This window comes from Rhizophagus irregularis, chromosome 19, assembly GCF_026210795.1.
Source record: "Rhizophagus irregularis chromosome 19, complete sequence".
NCBI classification, from domain to species: domain Eukaryota; kingdom Fungi; phylum Glomeromycota; class Glomeromycetes; order Glomerales; family Glomeraceae; genus Rhizophagus; species Rhizophagus irregularis.
Genome location: NC_089447.1, coordinates 3,685,901 through 3,706,356, shown reverse-complemented (window position 1 = coordinate 3,706,356; position 20,456 = coordinate 3,685,901). Strand labels below are relative to the sequence as shown.

The window sequence follows — 20,456 nt, the reverse complement described above, 5'->3', positions numbered from 1 at the left end:
ATGACTTACCAGCTAAAATAAATTACAAAATAATTTTTTAAATAAAGAAATTAGTTAGTTTAAATTATATAAATATTATATAAATAAATAATAATAGAATTAAATAAATGACTTACGCTCTATTATGATTTAATAATTTTTTAAATAAAGGAATTAGTTAGTTTAAATTATATGTAAATATTATAAATAAGTAATAATAGAATTAAATAAATAACTTATACTTACGATCTATTAAATAAAGAAATTAATTAGTTTAAATTATATGTAAATATTATATAAATAATTAATAATAGAATCAAATAAATGACTTATAACTTACAATCTATTAAATAAGAAATTTAGTTAGTTTAAATTATATGTGAATATTATATAAATAAAATAATAATAGAATTAAATAAATAACTTACTCTCTATATTATTTAATAATTTTTAATTAAAGAAATTAATTAGTTTAAATTATGTGCAAATATTGTATAAATAAGTAATAATAGAAATAAATAAATAACTTACTCCCTATATTAATTATTTAATAATTTTTTAAATAAAGAAATTACTAGTTAGTTAAATTATATGTAAATATTATATAAATGAGTAATAATAGAATTAAATAAATAACTTACTCTCTATATTATTTAATAATTTTTTAAATAAAGAAATTATTTAGTTTAAATTATATGTAAATATTATATAAATAAGTAATAATAGAATTAAATAAATAACTTATGACTTACCAACTAAATTACAAAATAATTTTTTTTAATAAAGAAATTAGTTAGTTTTAATTATACGTAAGTATTATATAAATAATAGAATTAAATAAATAACTTACTCCCTATATTATTTAATAATTTTTTAAATAAAAAAGTTAGTTATATGTAAATATTATATAAATAAGTAATAATAGAATTAAATAAATAACTTGTAACTTACGATCTATTAAATAAAGAAATTAATTAGTTTAAATTATACATAAATATTATATAAATAATAAGTAATAATAGAATCAAATAAATTATGACTTACAAACTAAAATAAATTACAAAATAATTTTTTAAATAAAGATACTAATTAGTTTATATATTTTAAAATAAGTAACAATATAATTAAATAAATAACTTTTGACTCACCAACTAAAATAAAATTTTTTAAATAAAGAAATTAGTTAGTTTAAATTATTTGTAAATATTATGATATAAATGAGTAATAATAGGATTAAATAAATAACTTACGGGCTATTTTATTTAATGATTTTTTGGATAAAGAAATTAGTTAGTTTAAATTATATGTAAATATTATAACAAGTAATAATAAAGTTAAATAAATAACTTACGAACTATATTATTTAACAATTATTTAAATAAAGAAATTAGTTAGTTTAAATATTGTATAAATAAGTATAACTTATAACTTACGATCTATTAAATATAAAGATTAGTTAGTTTAAATTATATGTAAATGTTATATAAATGTTGTGCGTCAGATGACGGCTGCCTAGTAGTAATGCTGGCCAACCCACTTAAGGCATTATAATACTGGGCCGATAATGTAGGCCGGCGTCATCTGACGCAAATCGGCAGCTGACGCACAACATAAATAATTAATAATAGAATTAAATAAATACTTACTCTCTATATTATTTAATAATTTTTTTAATAAAGAAATTAGTTAGTTTAAATTATATACAAATGTTATAATAAAATTAAATAAATAACTTATGACTTACCAACTAAATTACAAAATAATTTTTTAAATAAAGAAATTAGTTAGTTTAAATTATATAAATGATAGAAATATCAATACCATATAACTTACACCCTATAGTATTATTGATTATTAATTAGTTAGATATAAATATAATATAAAAGTATTTACTGTAAATTATATATATTACTTACAATCTAGTTATTTAAATTAAGAATATAATTAGTTGAATTATATAAAATATTAAACAAATAAATATAATATATATGATATTGTAACTTACCATCTGTAATATAATTAATTATTAAATAGTTATTTAAATAAAGAGTTTAGTTATTTGAATGTTATGTAAAATAAATAAACAAAGAATTAAAGATTTAAATAACTGATAACTTTAAATTAAGAATATAATTAGTTGAATTATATAAAATATTAAACAAATAAATATAATGTATATGATATTGTAACTTACCATCTGTAATATAATTAATTATTAAATAGTTAGTATTTAAATAAAGAATTTAGTTATTTGAATGTTATGTAAAATAAATAAACAAAGAATTAAAGATTTAAATAACTGATAACTTACCAACTATAGAATTATTAATCATTAAATAAATTATTTAGTTATATGAAATACAATAAAAAATAATGAGTAATTAGCTATTATTCAATTATATTAACTTACGAGCTAAATATTTAATATAATTTTTATATAATATAATTAGTCTAAATTATATTTGCATATTATATAAGGTATAATTATAGATATTTTATAAATAATAATTTAATATTTCAGCTTGTTTGATATACCTCTAGATTCCTTGGTACTACTTCCTTCAAATTCCTCAATACTTCTTCTTTCAAATTCTTCAGTGCCACTCCCCTCAAATTCTTTAGTGCCTAGTTTTGTTATATTGCAAATTTGGTTTAATTATATTTGATTATTTACAATTAATTTTTTTAATAAATAAAAATCTTAGTATTTCATCTTTATTCTGTATATTATATTTACCTTTCGGTTTCTTGATATTATACAAAACTAGTTTTATTATATTGAAGTTTGGTTTAAAAATTTTGAATAATTCTAATTTATATTATATATTTATGCTATATGCTTTACCTTTACCAATACGTTGACCCATTACTATATTAAATTTTCTCTAATTGGAAAAGACAAAAGTAAATATTTTTTTTTTCTTTTTCTTTTTATTATTAAACGTCTTTATTAGTATAAATAAATATGGTAATAATATTTTATGCAAATGTATGATGTTGATCACAACACTGCATATATACAGTATGAAACAATCGGAATTCGGAATGTGTCAATCATCAAACAAAGTTATTTAAAGTGTAAAGATAATTGTAAATATCGTCAAATGATCTGTATAATGCATATGGTTGCATTTTTTTACTATTTTACTTTTATTTTTATTTTTAGATTCCACGTGAACTAAGTCACGGTACAAATTACAAGGAGTCAAGGACTTATGCAGATACATATGTTTATTTTTATATCACAAAATGAACCAAGTTACAGTAAAGAATACAAGAACCCTACAAACTAGGGCCTAAAAGTATACTATATAAACTGAAACCAAAACCCGTACTACCCTTGCGGAATCAGGGGTTGCCACCTTGATTGTAAAAATATGTGGAGGGCGGGAGAGGGATGAACCCTCAACCGACCTGCACATACATATTTTATTATATATTAGTACTTACAAATATATGTAATTTAAAATCACGTGATCGTATATCTCTAATTTTTCGCACGGAACGTTTATCTTGAGAAAAAAAAGAAAATAACAAATATTTTTTTTCTTAAAATGCATAAAATAAAATCATTTTATTTCAAGTTAGCTTGATAAAATTAATATTTAAGTAATGAATTTTACACTTGTTGAACACTTAATTTTTTTAAGCCTATTTAATTTAGCCAAATATATAATCTATAAAATTGAAAATAAATATGGCACAATAAGTAATATTAATGTTCTTTTATTTCACTTTGTTTCTGGTTGTTTTTTTCATTATTTTTTTGTCATTTTTTATTTATTTATTTGATTATTTCTATCAACTTATTAATACAGTTTTCCTTCTTATTATTATTATTGTCAGGGTTTCTGAGCGTCCTGAAATTATTGTAAATACTCCACAATAGCCCTGTTCATTTCCGGTCGGTCGCATTTTTCGGTCAGATTTGAGTTAATTTTGATTGGGCTGATCAGTTTGTACAACGCAACCATTTTCTGAACTTTTATCCCAATTTTTTTGGGGGTTTTTTGGTCGAACGCCAAAAATAACCAACCAAAATTAGATAATTTCTGTTTACGTGACAATTAAGATAATAATGTATATCAATAGAAGGAGTTCGAACTAAATTTCATCTAAAGCAGTTCAATTTGCGATCGAAAATAAAAATATTTTATTGGATAATTTTTGTACAACAAAATCCGACCGAAAAATGCAACCGACCGGAAATGAACAGGGCTAATGTATGTAAATTTGATGAAAAATGTTGGGATAAAGATCCATCAAAAAGACCATCTACATCAGAAGTGCTAGATACTATTAAAAAAATGGGTTATTCTTCTTCATAAAATGGGGTTAGTGATATTGATAAAGTAATATATTATGGAATTTATAAATGCACCAATTGGGCATAATAACCTTATTGTAAAATCTCATTCACAAGCATTCTATACAAGATTTTACTAAATGAAATTTTAGAAGAAACTCAAAGATTGAAATTTCTTGAATTGAAACAAAAAGATACTGAACAGAATCTTATTAAATTAGAAACAATTGCTGAAGCTTATTATCAAAGTTCTCAAAATGAGTTAGAAGAAAAATAATTGACATGTCAAATATTCAAATGGAATTAAGATTTAGCTATACAAATTAAAGAATCTGCAGTTGGAAGTTAGTCTTGTGACAGAAAATATTCTTAAGTTGAATTTTTTTAATTATGATAAATACAATATTTTTAAATTTACTACTAATTCTTAGGAAGGAACTAGAACTCAATTAAATTTTAACATGATGGCAGGAGATATAGAAAGAATTTGAATGAATTAAAATTAGAATTAAAACAAGAAAAAAAAGAATTAAAAAATTTAGCAAAAGATTAGAATTAACAATATTGGTGGATTACTGTATAGTTTATAAATGTACATTTATTGATTCATTGAAATGAGATTCTTAAGGTACTTATTAAAACATACAAATATATATTCTAGAATTTATTGGACATTTATAACACTCATATTTTTAACAAAAAATATATACCGTATTTGCCCGAAAATAAGCAACAAGTTTTTGCACATAATGCCGGCCAAGTTTTGATAATGTGGGCCAAAATTTGTTATAATGCGGGCCATGTTGCTTATTTTCGGTGATTACTTATTTTTGGGCAAATACGGTAGTTCTAGAACTTTTTTTTTATTAAGTTATCATTATCTGTTGTGATTATATTTTTGTTAAAGGTTTTAATAAAAGAACATTAAAAAAACCTTTTTTAAAATGTTTATAAATGTTTTTACTTATATTTAAATTAAAACAAGTAAACAGTATACACTATACAGTATGTAAAGTAATTTTTATCAATATTTATCAATTTCTCATGTTTCATAAACTTTAGCTTCTCATGAGACTTATTTATTTTTAGGGTCGATTGATTTAATTTTTGGAATAATAACGAATTTTTTAATTAACAAAAAAAGTATGTTATATGATCAAGCATTTTTAACCGAGCAAATTCCATAGTATCATTTTTATTTATGACTTCAATGATTGATAAATTTGATGTATCAGATAAATCTTCAATATTGTCAGAACTCTAGGAATCACGTTATTGATATCAGATATAGCCGGAAACCACTAATTTTGTTTTTTTTTGTAGTGTTTTTTTCGTAAAGTAATTTTCACGTAAATTCATCTTCCCAAATCTGATTCATAGCAAAATCATTTTCTGATGCGTCAAGCATATCATATCTTCGTATTGATCTGCATCATCAGTATTATCATTTATCATTATCTTCGTCTTGATACACACAAACGTCATATTAAGCACTTTTCCCATTGTTCCTAATTTTGCCGACTTAGAGCAGACCGTATTACAATAATTTTTGCCAACATTACATATCACGTGCACTCGAGAGTCAGTCACACGAAGGCGAGCATTTTTGGGTTGGGCAACTTAGTCAAAAGTGTATTCAATTAGAACAATACCGGCTGTTTAGGGCTGCTCGGACCAGACACTGTACAGGACTATATAAAATTATTTATACTTGATTCTTCTTCATAAAACATGAATTTACCTATTGTGAGTTTGTGACAATAAATATGATTGGCTTTTTTTGGCGGTTAACCCTGTACATGTGCGACTCAACCTATCTATTTGTACATCATCTTCTGTTACAATTACAGGGTACTTAATGTGGGACCTGCTAAAAAAGTAAGGCTTTTTCTAATATAGAGTTTTGTGTAGTAGACAAGATCATTTCCTGAATGGGGGAGTAGTATAAGTCCCCCTTTTTTATTCATTTTAATAATTATAATAAGCTTTTACCAAAATTATCACAAAATTTTCTTAAAATTTTAGATGATGAAGAATATTATGATATTTGAAGTTGGTAATGATCCTAATATAAAAATATTTTGCGCTCATATGATTATTTTAAATTATCGTTCTCCTTATTTGAGAAGAATTTTGTCAACTAATAAAAAGAAAAATGATGAAACCTTGGTACATATTAAATTATCGAATATTTCGCCCGAAATTTTTAGTGTGATTTTGAGGTAAGAAAAAAGATTATAAATTAGAAGTTAATAAGTATTTTTTTTTTAATTTGTAATCATTTATTTTAGGTATATTTATGGAGGAAAGTTATCATTGGAAGAATATGATAATTCAGATATTATTAAAATCTTGATCGTTGCTAATGAACTTAGTCTTCAAGAATTGTTTCCCTATTTAGAAACCTTTTTGATTGAAAGAAAAGCTGATTGGATGGAACAAAACTTTGATTCGATATATCGAACGAGTTTTGAAAATAATTCTTTTTTACGACTTCAAAATTACTGTACTGATTTTACTGTACTGATTTAATTGCTAAAGCGCCAATAAGATTTTCAATTCACCAAAATTTTCTTCAATACCAGAAAAACTTTTGGTCTCACTTATTCAAAATAAAGGTACTCAAGCAAGTGAAGTACAAGTTTGGGAACATACGATTAAATGGGGAATTTCTCAAAATCCGAAACTTCCCTCTAACATTGAAAACTATTCAAAAGATGATTTTAACGCTTTAAAGAATACCTTACAACAATGTATTCCTTTAATTAGATTTTATAATTTAACTTCTAAGGAATTTTCGGAAAAAGTTTTACCTTATAAAAAAGTTTTTCCAAAAGAATTATATAAAAGTTTAATAAAAGATTTTTTAAATAATGATAGAAAGCCAATTGAACAAGTTGAAAAAATGGAACCATGTGTAACAGATGAGATTATAGAAACAAATTTAAAAAAATATTGATTCTGAAATCATTACATTTCAACATTCCAAATTAATCACAAAATGGATTGATAGATTAGAATGTACGAACGAAATTAAAAATTCGCATGAATTTAAATTAATTTTTCGTGCATCTTGTGATGGATTTAATCCAAAAAATTTTCATAATGTTTGCGATAATCAATCTCGTACTGTAACGATTATTAAAGTTAAAGACAGTAATGAAATTTTGGGAGGGTATAATCCACTTAAATGGAAATCTGATAATAGCTTTGGTATTACCAAAGATAGTTTTATATTTTCTTTTAGAAACAGTAATTATATTTTAAGTCATGTAATCAATGAAAGGGAAGCCATGAAAAATGATTCATTCAATGGTCCATCATTTGGAATTGATTGACATGTGTTTATTTTTAGTTTTTGGATTAAGAGTTCGTTGCAAAAGAACTAATTATGAAAAACAGATTAGAGAAAATGATGAAAGTTCTTTTGTAAAAGATTTTGAAGTATTTCAAATTTTGTAGAATTACGTGAATAATATTTATTTATAATTATTACTTTAACGCATATTTTTTTTAATAAATAATCTTTATTTCTTAAAGCTACAAATAAATAAATTTATATAAGTATTTATTTTTATAAAATTACGGTTGAGAAATCAAGACTGTATGTTTTATTTTCAAATTTAAATCATAAAATAACAAGAAAATATTATATGAATTTGTTACCGTTAATTGTGAAATGTGAATCCTTGGATAATATCTTGAGGTTAGATAGTTGCGAACAAATGTGTTATTTAGATTATCTATGGTATCAATAATATTTTAATTCACGATGTCGCGTTAGAATAGAGGACGGAAATTCCGTAATTAGTATTTTTTTTTTGTCTTATCTATTTTTATTGTACGAATTTTGTTGATACTGAAAAATTATAAACCGACGTTACGGTAAATTTACCATATTAGGAAAGATTGCGTAATGCTGCATATGAAAAAAAATATAAATTCAAGAATGATCTGCACGATTTTTAGACTTTTCTCATTCTCATTTTTTAAAATTATTATAATGATCGATAATAAACTTTTACCAAAATTATCACAAAATTTTCTTGAAATTTTAAATGATGAAGAATATTATGATATTACAATTGAAGTTGGTAATGACCCTAACGTAAAAATATTTCGTGCTCATATGGTAATTTTAAATTATCGTTCTCCTTATTTACGAAGAGTTTTATCAACAAATAAAAAGAAAAATGATGGAACTTTGGCGCACATTAGTGTGGTTTTAAGGTAAAAAAAAAAAATAAAAATAAAATTTATTAATAAACAATTAAAAATTATTATACTTTATTAAATTCAAAACGTTTATTTTTAGATATATTTATGGAGGGAAATTATCTTTGGAAGAATATGAGGTTTCGGATATCATCAAAATCTTAATCACTGCTAATGAACTTAGTCTTCAAGAATTATTTCCCTATTTAGAAGTCTTTTTGATTAAGAGAAAGGCGGACTGGATGGAACAAAACTTTGATTTTATATATCGAACGAGTTTTAAAAATGATTCTTTTTTACAACTTCAAAAATATTGTACTGATTTAATTGCTAAAGAACCATATAAGATTTTCAATTCTCCAAACTTTTCTTTAATTCCAGAAAACCTTTTGATCTCACTTATTCAAAATGAAAATGTTCAATTGAATGAAGTACAAGTCTGGGAACATGTGATTAAATGGGGACTTGCTCAAAATCCGGGACTTCCATCTGACATTGAAAGCTTTTCAAAAGATGACTTCAATGCTTTAAAGAAAACCTTACAACAATGCATTCCTTTAATTAGATTCCATAATTTAACTTCCAAGGAATTTTCGGAAAAAGTGACGTCTTACAAAAAAATATTTCCAAAGGAATTATATAAAAGTTTATTAAAAGATTTTTTAAATAATGATAACAAACCAATCAAGCCAAATGAAATATCAAAACCTGAAATAAGATCAATAAGTTCAAAAAATATTGATTCTACAATCATTACGTTTCAACATGTTAAATTAATCTCAAAATGGATAGATAGGTTAGAGTATACGAACAAAATAAAAAATTTATTTGAATTTAGATTAATTTTTCGTGGATATCCTAATGAATGTACGGCCAAACAATTCCATGAAATTTGTGATAACCAAGCTCATACTGTCACATTTATTAAAGTTAAAGACAGTAATGAAATTTTGGGAGGGTATAATCCGATTAAATGGAAATCTGATGATAATTTTGACAGTACTAAAAATAGTTTCATATTTTCCTTTAGGAATAATGAGTATATTTTAAGTCGGGTAATAGATGAAAAGAGAGCTATACGTAATTTTTCGTTTGATGGTCCATCATTTGGATATAGTGATTTGAGTTTTGATATTTATTCGTCTACAGTTAGTTGCAATAAAAATAAATATGAAAATCAGATCAGAGAAAATGGTAGGAAGTCTTATGTAAAAGAATTTGAAGTATTTCAAATTTTTTAGAATTAGCGTGAATAATAATTATACATAAATATTTTTTTTGTTTACTTAATTTATTATTTCCAAAATTAATAATTTATATATTTTTTTTTTATTGGAGTAAATATTTACTATTTTAAAAATTATGTAGTATTTGATTATAATGATTGTTAGATTTGACATATATCATAAATACAGTACTAGATGAATTGATTTACGTTGAGTACGATGTAATTATGGGAAGGGTAAATTTAATCTTTAGCACAAAAAATGATCCAAATGTCGAATTCTTGAATTCTTGACTGAAAATACTATATGTAGTGAAGAATCAATTGACAAGATATAAACTATACAATTTCTGAATAAAAAGTGTTTTTGTATCCTTGAAGTATGTCCTGGATTTCATAAACTTGTAAAAAAATTTTTCTTTAAAATCAAAAAAGTGGAGGAAATATTTGAAGCCAAATTTTTATAAATAATTTACAATAAATGTTGATGTAATTAATTTTTATTTGAATCTTCAAGGTAAGAACTATTTATATTTTTGATTTATATAGTACAGTACGAATTTTTTTTTTCGATTTTCCAATATCAATTTCAATAACGTATATATTGAGAAATTATGCCGTACTTTTGACTTTATTGAATTTTCCATATTCAGAAAGATTGCGTAATGCTACATATGAAAAAATACCTGGTACAGTATTATTAGTATTATTAAATTTTTATTACTAGCTAAATTAATATATCACTGATTAATTTATTTTTATGTACAGATCAAGCCACTTTAATGTCATGTAGTACTACTTCGATTGTGATCTATATCAAAAGATGACCATTGATAGAACATCTGATAAAGTTTCAACATCTGGATTGCAAGTTGCTGAAGATGAAATATTATTTATTAGTATCATATTTTAAATATTTGAAATATTTATTTTTATTTGAATTATTAGTAAAAATACTTCTTTGCAACAAATTAACGTTAACAATTAAAAAATGAAAGTGCTACTACAAGTAGACGAAAATAATAAAAATATTTCTAGTTCAAATGTTAATATTGAAAGTTAACTAACTTTAAAAATTACTTTTCATAATTGCTCATTTAATTTTTAAAAAAAATTATGTATTTGTGATTTATATTAATATTCATTTATTATGTCTCTAATAAAGCTATTCAATAAATATAAGAAATGTACATTGTATTCCATAAAGAAAAGTATCATTTGTATAATATAATCACTTATTTTTGATTATTATGAAGGTAATATTGCTAATGATATTAATGACTTATTATAGTATCCTACAGATGAAGAAATTTATTTGGTTATTAATGAAGCTCATGAGTAATCAAATTGCATTTTCTGAAATTCTCGAATTTGTTAAAATAATATGAAAAACTTTTTTATGGTAGGACTTATAATATGTCAGTTTATGAAGTTTCTTTATTAGAAGAGAACTTAAATCAAAATGATGATGAGAAACTAATGAGATTGATTATAAACTAAGAGAAATTAGTAAAGCTGTAATATATTTTTGATTTAGAAGAAAATACTAATAACTTTGATAAAGAAGGTCGAAAGAAAATAAATTTTATGCATAAATAATTAGTTGGGTAAAGTATTATTTGGGAATATAACAATAAAACGTTGAAAACAGGCGCTTTGTTGTCAGGAAAATTAGAAATTTTACTTTTGGTATCACAACATCAAAAACATGAAGCTCATTCTAAGGATGAAAAAAATTCGGTTATTGAAATCAATTCAACTTTAAACCTTAATCCTTATAACGTTAACATAATAACTCGAAATCTGGAATTTTAAGAATAAAAAGATGGAAAAATAAATGTCATTTAGAAACATTGAAAAGATATCAAAATGCTCCAGGAAATTATTATCTGTGTTTGTAAAAAGATGGTTCATATCAACAGTTATTTCATTAAATTATTGTTCGAAGCGTATTGAACACCACGTGTATGCCAACATAATTTTAGATAATTTAGAATCAAATGTAACACGTTAATATAATAATATACTAATAATCATGCAATTATAATGCCTCGGACGCCCAACGGCTAGTCGGCTAGTGTATATTTTTTTGAAATTTTCATAGTAACGTGAATGTAACCTCTATTATAATTATCTAGGGTCCTTACGCCGTGTATCACAGAAAATTCGAATATTAAGTTCTAGATTCTGTAATTTATTTGTGTGACCGCTTGATTGTTTCAACCTCATGATGCATGCATAATGTATTCTTTGTGAAAAATCTCAGATATGTACGATGACGATTGATAAGAAACAATATTATTCACTTTTTCTTTTCCAAGAAAAATCATGTGATGCAAATGAGTCAACAATTTTACACTTTAAAAAATATTATCACAATTCTATAATTTAATAATAATAATATGTTTTATTATAAATAAATACAAATAAATTTAGGATAATATATAAATAATAATATAATTATTTATTATTTTTTTTTAATATAAACCTTTTACATTAATCTCAAATTTTTTAATAATACCCAAATTTTTATATTTTTCAAGTAATTCAATATTTTCTCTTTTAACATTTAAATGACATTCAATAATAAAAGAAATAGATTTTAATGGTACCCGATCTTTCCAATTGATAAAAAAAGGTTCAAAATCAGATCCCGATATATCGAAATTATATAATTTTAATTCATGAAAATTTTTTGGGGAATGAATAGCAACAATTTTCAAAATCTCTTTTTCAGTTAAATAACCTTCACCACATAAAATTTTAATAGATTCTAATTTTTGACAATTATTAAAGATAAATTTTAATGTTTCCATTTCATTCTTTGGAAATAAAGTATATAAAGATAATAAATTTGGACAATATTTAGCAATAATTAAATTTAAAGAACCATAACCATTAACATGAAATTCTTTTAAATTTTTACCATTATTTTCTAAAAATTTAACCAAAATTTCAAATTTAGGACAACCTCCATCAAGTTTTAAAATTTGTAATTGATCAAATTTTGTATATTGTAAATCTTTAAAATGTTTATTAAAAGAATTAGAAGAACCATAAGATTCAAATAAAATAAAAAGTTCTTGTAAATTTTTAAATTTATTAATAAATGATAATTCCTTATTTCCATTTACTTGAATATGTAATTTTGTTAATGTAATTGAATGTTTTGTTAAAGATGATATAATTCCTGACCAATCCATATCTTTTAAAAGAGGATCTGTTAATGATAAATATTTTAAATTATTTTGTGAAGAAATTAAATCTTTTAACCCATTTGAAATATGACTATATTCAATTTCTATAATTAATGTTTGAATATTATGACATATTTGTGATAATTGATTAAAAAATTCTGATGTAATATCTGAACTACATCTTAATTCTGTAAGATCCATTAAACTTTCTTTAGCTCCGAGAAATTGTGTTAAAGTTATACTTTTTGAAATTCTTATTTCCCCATCAATTGAATAATAAATTAATTTTTTTAATGAAGGAATTTGTTTCATAAACATTTTTAAAATTTCTCGTCCTATTAAATCTCTTAAACTTTCAGAATGAATTAATCTTTCACTTTCAAGAAATAATTTTGTCATTATAATAATTTCACCAATTGAAAGAATTTTACAAAATGATGGATAATTAAATAATGGTAAAGTTTGTGTTAAAATAATATTTTCATTCTTATATTTAATAAGTTCTTTTGAATCTTTAGGTAAACAAGAAATTAAAGTATTAAAAACTTTTAATCGTTGTTTATTATCAAGTCCAAAATAATTCTTCCATAAAATTCTAACCGAAATTTCACACCAAAAACGGTTAACTAATAAACATGAATATAAAGTCATCTTATCATCTTCTAACCATTCTAAAATTTCGTTAAGGCAATCAATAGGAAGTCGAAGTGTCATTTTTTAATTTTCAGGAATTTTTTTTTTTTTAAAAAAAAAAAGAGTTTCTTTTATGTTATAAAATGTGGTACAAATGTTACAAATATTTGCTATTAAATATACCAAAGTAAGAAATTTGTGTTTAAGCTAAAATTTATTTGGATTGAATTAAATGATCAGCTGAATTTAAAAGAATTCTGTCTTGTAATACAGTACTAAATTTTGTTGTGCAGCTCTAGCCAAATTTATAGTATCGGAATTCCTACCCGTCCCAAAATTCAAGTGATTATATAATCCAAGTTCGAAATGTGTTCCAAGATTAGTAATATATTTACATGATTATCTTATCCACGGAATAACTATTCCCGTTTACTAAAATCGGACTGAAAATTAACCATCAAAGTAACGTATGACACATAATCTACTTATAACGTGATCATTTATGATTTTACGGTAAATACATATACATATTACTTATAATCAATTATTGCCGTTTTCAAAATGGTTGAAATCTATGTTGAGCACGTAGGGCGTGATCACTGGTGACAAACACAGGATAATTTGTGAATGTCGATTAGCAATCACGTGATATTTCATCAATCCTTTGAGAGCGTTTGCGTAAAAAAGTGTTCCATGATCTTGTATTATTTTACATACAATACATATATTTTTTTATATGTGAAAAAAATTTTTTTTTTTTTGTCACCACTACCTTACATGAGACGTAATCAACATCAATTTCAACCATTTTGAAAACGAATGTATTGAAAAATTACGTTTGATAGAATTCAACACTTTGTTAATTTATTAAATTACTATACCTTCAATAGTGTCGAAGAAAGTATTTTATGTATGAATAGAAAAATTTCATATATTAAAAAGAGATGTTTTATTAACAATAATTGTAATAATTATGACTTGATTCCCAATTTTTATAATTTATATAAAAAATATAAAAAAGCAAAAAATAAAAGCATAAAAGTTTCTCAATAATTACCTATTGAATGCCAATGTCTAATTTAAATTTAGAATCTAAAAATTTTGTATAATCTATTTATGACAATATATACCAGGAATAGCAAATATTACAATCTCTCTGGAGTATGGTCACAATTTCTAAAAGGTGAAACTACTTGCATAAATAAAACATAAACTAATAAATCTGATAAGTGACATAATACAAATAAAAATATGTGACACTGGTACTAAGCACCACTGGTGTTTCATAGTAATTTTATAATAATATTTAATTAAAACCTCTACAAGAAACCCAAAGGAAAGTGGTTAGAGTGTCCAAAGGTAATCATATGGAAAGAGAATACCATGATCTTGCAGAAATGTCAATCGATCCTAAAGGTTTCCATTACTTCCATGTAGTAGTAAAAGTTATGGGTAACAAGTTGATGCAGCAAACAACACCAATCTTAATATTAAATTAAAACTTTTATCTAATTCTTAATGTAATATACAGTTATGCTAATTTAATGTTTTTATTTTAATAAATTTAAATTTATAAAGGTAATGGAACAGCAGCTTCTGTTTTGGATGTTTATATTCTTCATTTATTGACTTCTGTAATAAAAGCAGAAGAATGCAAGGAAGCTATATGCAATTTAGACAAATCTGACATCTATTTAATACAATGCATGCTTGGCCAGCAGCAAAAAATTGGTTATCAAGACTTACAGAAACTTCTGGTAAAGTTAAACTTGTGTTTTATGAACTGTAAGTGCAAATGCATTTTGTAAAGGAAATTGATATCTACTCCTTTAATCATAAATGCTGCAGTTTCTTTTTTAATTCCAATATTAATGATACTACCCTCTACACTAAAAGCTATTCTTGTAAATCAAGATCAATTATTACTACTACAATAGTAACATTATATATATTTTGATCTATTAGATTATTTTTAGGATATATAACTTGAGCACCTTTTTTGTAAATATAAATAACTAGAAAGTTAGTTTTCTTTTAAAAAGTTTTTGTGCATCATCTGGATTGTATTGTTGATTATCAATAAAATCAATAGCTGAACTAATAGGGCTGTAAGAGTTGAAGGAGAGCAGAATATTTATGGATTTACAGAAGACTAGTGTGTTGTTCTTTATTTATTTTCATTTACTGGTAACATATATATTACAAATAATGTATCTGATTGGCAGTTTGATTATATCCAACAATATTTTTAATATTAAGAATAGTATTAAGAAGTTTATGATAATTAAAATTATTTTCCTTTTTATATAAAAGAGTCCATGTATTCATAAAAAATATTGCCAAATTTAATTTCTTGTAAGGCATGATAATATTGCATATCTTGATTTTGTCTTGTGATTTTTTTAAAATAAAGAATAAAAGTATTTCCATTCTGATGATTTATATACTGGTAAACCAGCAGTTACTGGAAGTAATATGTGGGGGATATATATATTTACGAATTGATTTTTAAAAATGATACAAATCAATTTTGAAAATGAATAGATTTTAAATACCAATTTTGGCATTATACCACTTTACAAAATAAAAAAATCCATTAAAATTATATTGATGAGCTAAATCACCAACAACTATAACATTTAATCCTCCAAATGCATTAATTTGTTGCTGAATGACAGAAAACATATCAGAGATAAAATAAAAAAGAGTAGATGTTATAGGAATTTCATAAATAATTAAAGTATCTCTAGTTTTCAAATATTTGAAAAAATTATGCTTAAGATTTAAAACCACTGACTATGTGTTTCAATGAATTCTTAATGCAGAACATATAGTTTCACCTCCAATATTTGTGCCAGCTATACCAGTTGGAGCTAGTAATAAATAATTTGACCTTTTACTTTTTAAATCATTAGTAATTAAATTAATTAAAATAATTTTCCAGTACTAGTTCCAGTAATGAAAAAATATGCATATTTGTTTTTTTGATAATTTTGGAATAAAAATATTACAAATTGTAGAAAGAGCATTTAATTGATCATTGGAAGATTTAATGCAGAGGATCAATTAATTAGGAATTATGTTGGATACTATGGTAAGAAATTCTGTTATAGAAGCTGGTATTATAAATTGTAAATTATTAATTAAGTTACTAATAGATTATTAAATTTGAAGATTTAGCTTTAGTTATTGTAAATATAAAAAATCTTAGGTAATTTGTTGTATCAGATTCTTGAAATTCAGAATGATTATATGACCAATGTTTAGTTAAAAAACTGCTAAGTAATTAGGCAATTCTTCTTTATTTCTGCAAGGAATTTCAAGTAGAAGTTTTTGATAAAAAAATAGAGTTTTCTGTTTTCTAATCTTAAATATCTAATTTTTGATTTGTTCTTTTAATTATATAATTTCCTAATTTATTAATATAAATAATTGTTAAGTTGTTAGTCTAGTAAATACTACTTCATAATTTTAAGAGTATTCTTCTTCTGGAAGGTCAAATATTTTTCAATATGATTGCATCCAACTCTGGAATTGTCAACTCCAAGACCTTAAGAATATTCAAAGAAGAATCAGAATTACAAGGGAGTGGCAAGGAAATCTCCATTATGTTATCCATTTTCCTTTTCCTTGATGATGTAGTTATTGCTATTGCTGTAGTTTTTATTACTGATGAAGTTTGTGTTGGATTGATCATCATTTTCATTAATTAAATAAATAGATCAAATAGCTTTTTATCTACTTATAGGAGAATCAGTAGTAAGATAAGTAATAGTACAAAAAGAATTACAAATAGTTTTCCAATATTAAGAGCATTAATTCCACAGATCCTAATTTTTAAATTTCAAGCTTTTTCCAAGCTTTTTTGACGTCATCCATGTAAGAAATGCCTTCTGCATAACATTTCTTTTCATAAAATGCAAGTTGAGCTACTATATGTTCTTTTAATTTATATATCACTTTTTTGTATATTAAAATATGGAATGATTTTGATTTGCTATATATTTTATTAAATAAAAGGCTAATTTTCTAGAACTAATATATTGTATCATTAAAGTTAAAGAATGGTATGGTACTATTCATTGATCTTCAGTTTTAATACATCTGTAAATATAATGTTGAGTATTAATATCAAAATATGTATTGTGAAAAAATGGATGAGGAAATTCTAAATTCATCTGGCATTTGCTAACAGTTCATCAATAATTTTATAATTTCCATCGATCCACCATTTTTTCTCTTTGTCTTGCATCAGCTTTATTAGTGATGAGTTTGAAATTATTGTGATAGTAATAGTTGTAATTATCTACTTTTTTACAAGTATGATTTAAAGTAGCTAGACCCCAAATTTTGCACTGCAATATATAAACTTAATTTGCTTTTACTTTTTCATATAAATCAGATTCAATATTTGGGTTAAGTAAATCAGATCTTATAAGATTTTATCAATCATTTTTGCAATAGATTTAAAAATTCAATATATACCATGTGTATGTACTGTACCATGATTTTGAAATTCTACTCTTTCAAAAAAAGTTAGTTAAATTGCCCATTCTGAATGTACAGAATTTTTCCAATGTGCTTTTTAAGTTGCATATAAAATGTAGTATGTATTTGTTAGAATAGTATCATAATTATTTATGTCTTTTAAAATTTTGTGACAGTTTAATAATATTATAGTAAAATTTAAGATTTGATATTTAAATTATTAATTATAACTTACAATTTTTCATAAAGTTTTAAAATTCCAAAATCATTCCCTTTAAACAATAAGCTTTCTGGTATTGATTTATGTGCCATTAATTCTTTAAGTAATGACAAATCTGAATATTCAATCATTTTTTCAGATGTTTCATTAAATTTTTGCTGTTTAGAAACTTATATAATTTAGGATAATTTTCCTTCAATGCTCTGGATAGATGATACCATTGCATAATGTGATTGTTTTTGTGAAGCTTTCTCTATACTAATGACTATTTGGTATATTGAAAAAATGATAACTACCTTTTGGTAACTTGTGATACATATAAATATCTAATATATGCTTTTGTTGTGTCATTAATTATGCCAGTAGCAGTTTTCCCAAGATTTTTTTTTATCATTGAGAATATTTTTTAACCCAATTAATTATAAAATCTTTTTTGTTGTAAGAGTAATAAATAGAGATGGTAATCCAAATGTTGATATTATTATATTTATTTACATGAAGTTCTTTTCATGAAAATATGTATCTCCATTATGATACTTTATAGTTTATTTTATTTCTTTGACAATTTCTTTATATTGAATTTAAAGATTGGATATAATTAATTTCAGCTCTGATATTATTATTGGCACAAGATTTGCAACTATAAAGAAAAAGCAATTAATGATGCTATTGCTTCTTCTATCTATACCACTTCCTCTATCACCTTACCTTATAACCAAAAGTTCTGCTCCTCTTGCATCTTTTGTTATTGTTATCATTTTATTATTGTTTTGGAAGATGATTATACAATGTTGCCTTTGTAAGAAGCATACCTAATGTTAGTAGTTTTGAAGTTACAGATTCCATGGTTAAGTGTTGAAAGTATTTAGTAATTAAAATCAATATATATATATGTTACTGATATTTCCATCTTTAAATTTGTTAAGTGTTTTTTTTTATATTTTGCTGACAGAGTAAGCAACTTCTGGTTATGAATTATAATTTCTTTCTAGTATCATTTCAAGTTAGTCTGAAAATAGACTAAGTGGATAAAGTTGATAATCCAAGAAAATCCTGCAAGTGGAATTCTATTGACATGATTACATACCAAATGCAATTCTTCAAATATAATTATATTGTTCCCTTGAATGCAAATTAAATAATCTGTTAATTGGTCCTTTTTTTCAACCAATTTCTCTGTATTCTGCTAAAGAACTCTATTTTGTTCAGTTATCTCCTAATAATGACCAATGTATTTGTATCTTCTAACTATATATGAATTTCTAGGTTATTATCTATAAAATGCTGGTGGCTTTAATGACAACATGCATATTATAAACTCCATTTCATAATGAATTTCTATCTATAGCTCTTATTAATCTGTTTGCTATATTATTATTCTACGCATTTTCTACTTATTATTTTCAATCAATTTTTATGATTTATGTAGCTTATTAAAGAAATTTGCATTCTTTCTCCTATGATTTGAATAAGATTTTTAATGTAAGATTTATCTTAATATTCCTTTAAACATTAAATAAACACTTAAATTCTTTTAATTATTTATTTTCACTATAATTTAAAAGATCAATAGGCCTTCCTTAAGAATTTGAATACATATAATGTGGTTAGCCTTTGCACTATTGCCCACCTGGCAACCTTTGGTGATTTTTTTTAAAAAAAATAGGAAAAAAAAAACAAAAAAAACTCGCTCACTCGCCCCTATCTTGTCCATCATTGATTGGACTAAATCTGCAGGATTAATAAAATTGTTTTTGTATGGAATGGCCACTTTAGCCCTTCTGCAATCTGTAAAAACATGATTAGGTTTCCAATAATAATGTTATATTATTCTAACCAAAGAGTAATCTTGCTGGGTTGGTGATATCCAAAAGAGTTGAGCAAGTTCATTTTCCACTCTAGGCGGTTATAAAGTGTCCACTCACCATTTCTCTTTTTCTTTTATTTTTTGAAAAGGATTTATTTTTTTATTCTTGTAATTTGGCTTGGCTTCTTTTGCATATTAGTTATATACCTACGTTATACATGTAGTTAATATTTGAATATTTCAATAAAATGTTGTTTTAAAACCTTGTTTGCTTCTGGTGAGAGAATGATTCATATGTAAAATTTTCTCAAAGTATCAAAAATGATGTTAAATATGATATATTCATTAATTAAGTTTTATTATATATTTACTAGTATAGGATACAT

At 23.7% G+C, this 20,456-nt stretch overlaps 3 protein-coding genes across 3 annotated transcripts; 2 read left to right on the top strand and 1 right to left on the bottom strand.

The window, feature by feature from the left end:
* Positions 1–6,313: 6,313 nt before the first annotated feature.
* On the top strand, positions 6,314–6,817 carry OCT59_011353 (uncharacterized protein; the record flags this gene model as incomplete). The annotated part of the gene is made up of 2 exons (XM_066136445.1): positions 6,314–6,507; positions 6,577–6,817. 2 exons carry the CDS (start codon positions 6,314–6,316, stop codon positions 6,815–6,817), a joined length of 435 nt encoding a protein of 144 aa, XP_066001066.1.
* A 1,456-nt stretch (positions 6,818–8,273) lies between these two features.
* Positions 8,274–9,741, top strand: OCT59_011352 (uncharacterized protein; the record flags this gene model as incomplete). Its single annotated transcript, XM_025317715.2, has 2 exons — positions 8,274–8,515; positions 8,601–9,741. Exons 1-2 carry the CDS (start codon positions 8,289–8,291, stop codon positions 9,739–9,741), a joined length of 1,368 nt encoding a protein of 455 aa, XP_025177696.2. The 5' UTR covers positions 8,274–8,288.
* A 2,461-nt stretch (positions 9,742–12,202) lies between these two features.
* On the bottom strand, positions 12,203–13,636 carry OCT59_011351 (uncharacterized protein; the record flags this gene model as incomplete). Its single annotated transcript, XM_066136444.1, has 1 exon — positions 12,203–13,636. One exon carries the CDS (start codon positions 13,634–13,636, stop codon positions 12,203–12,205), a length of 1,434 nt encoding a protein of 477 aa, XP_066001065.1.
* Positions 13,637–20,456: the final 6,820 nt, after the last annotated feature.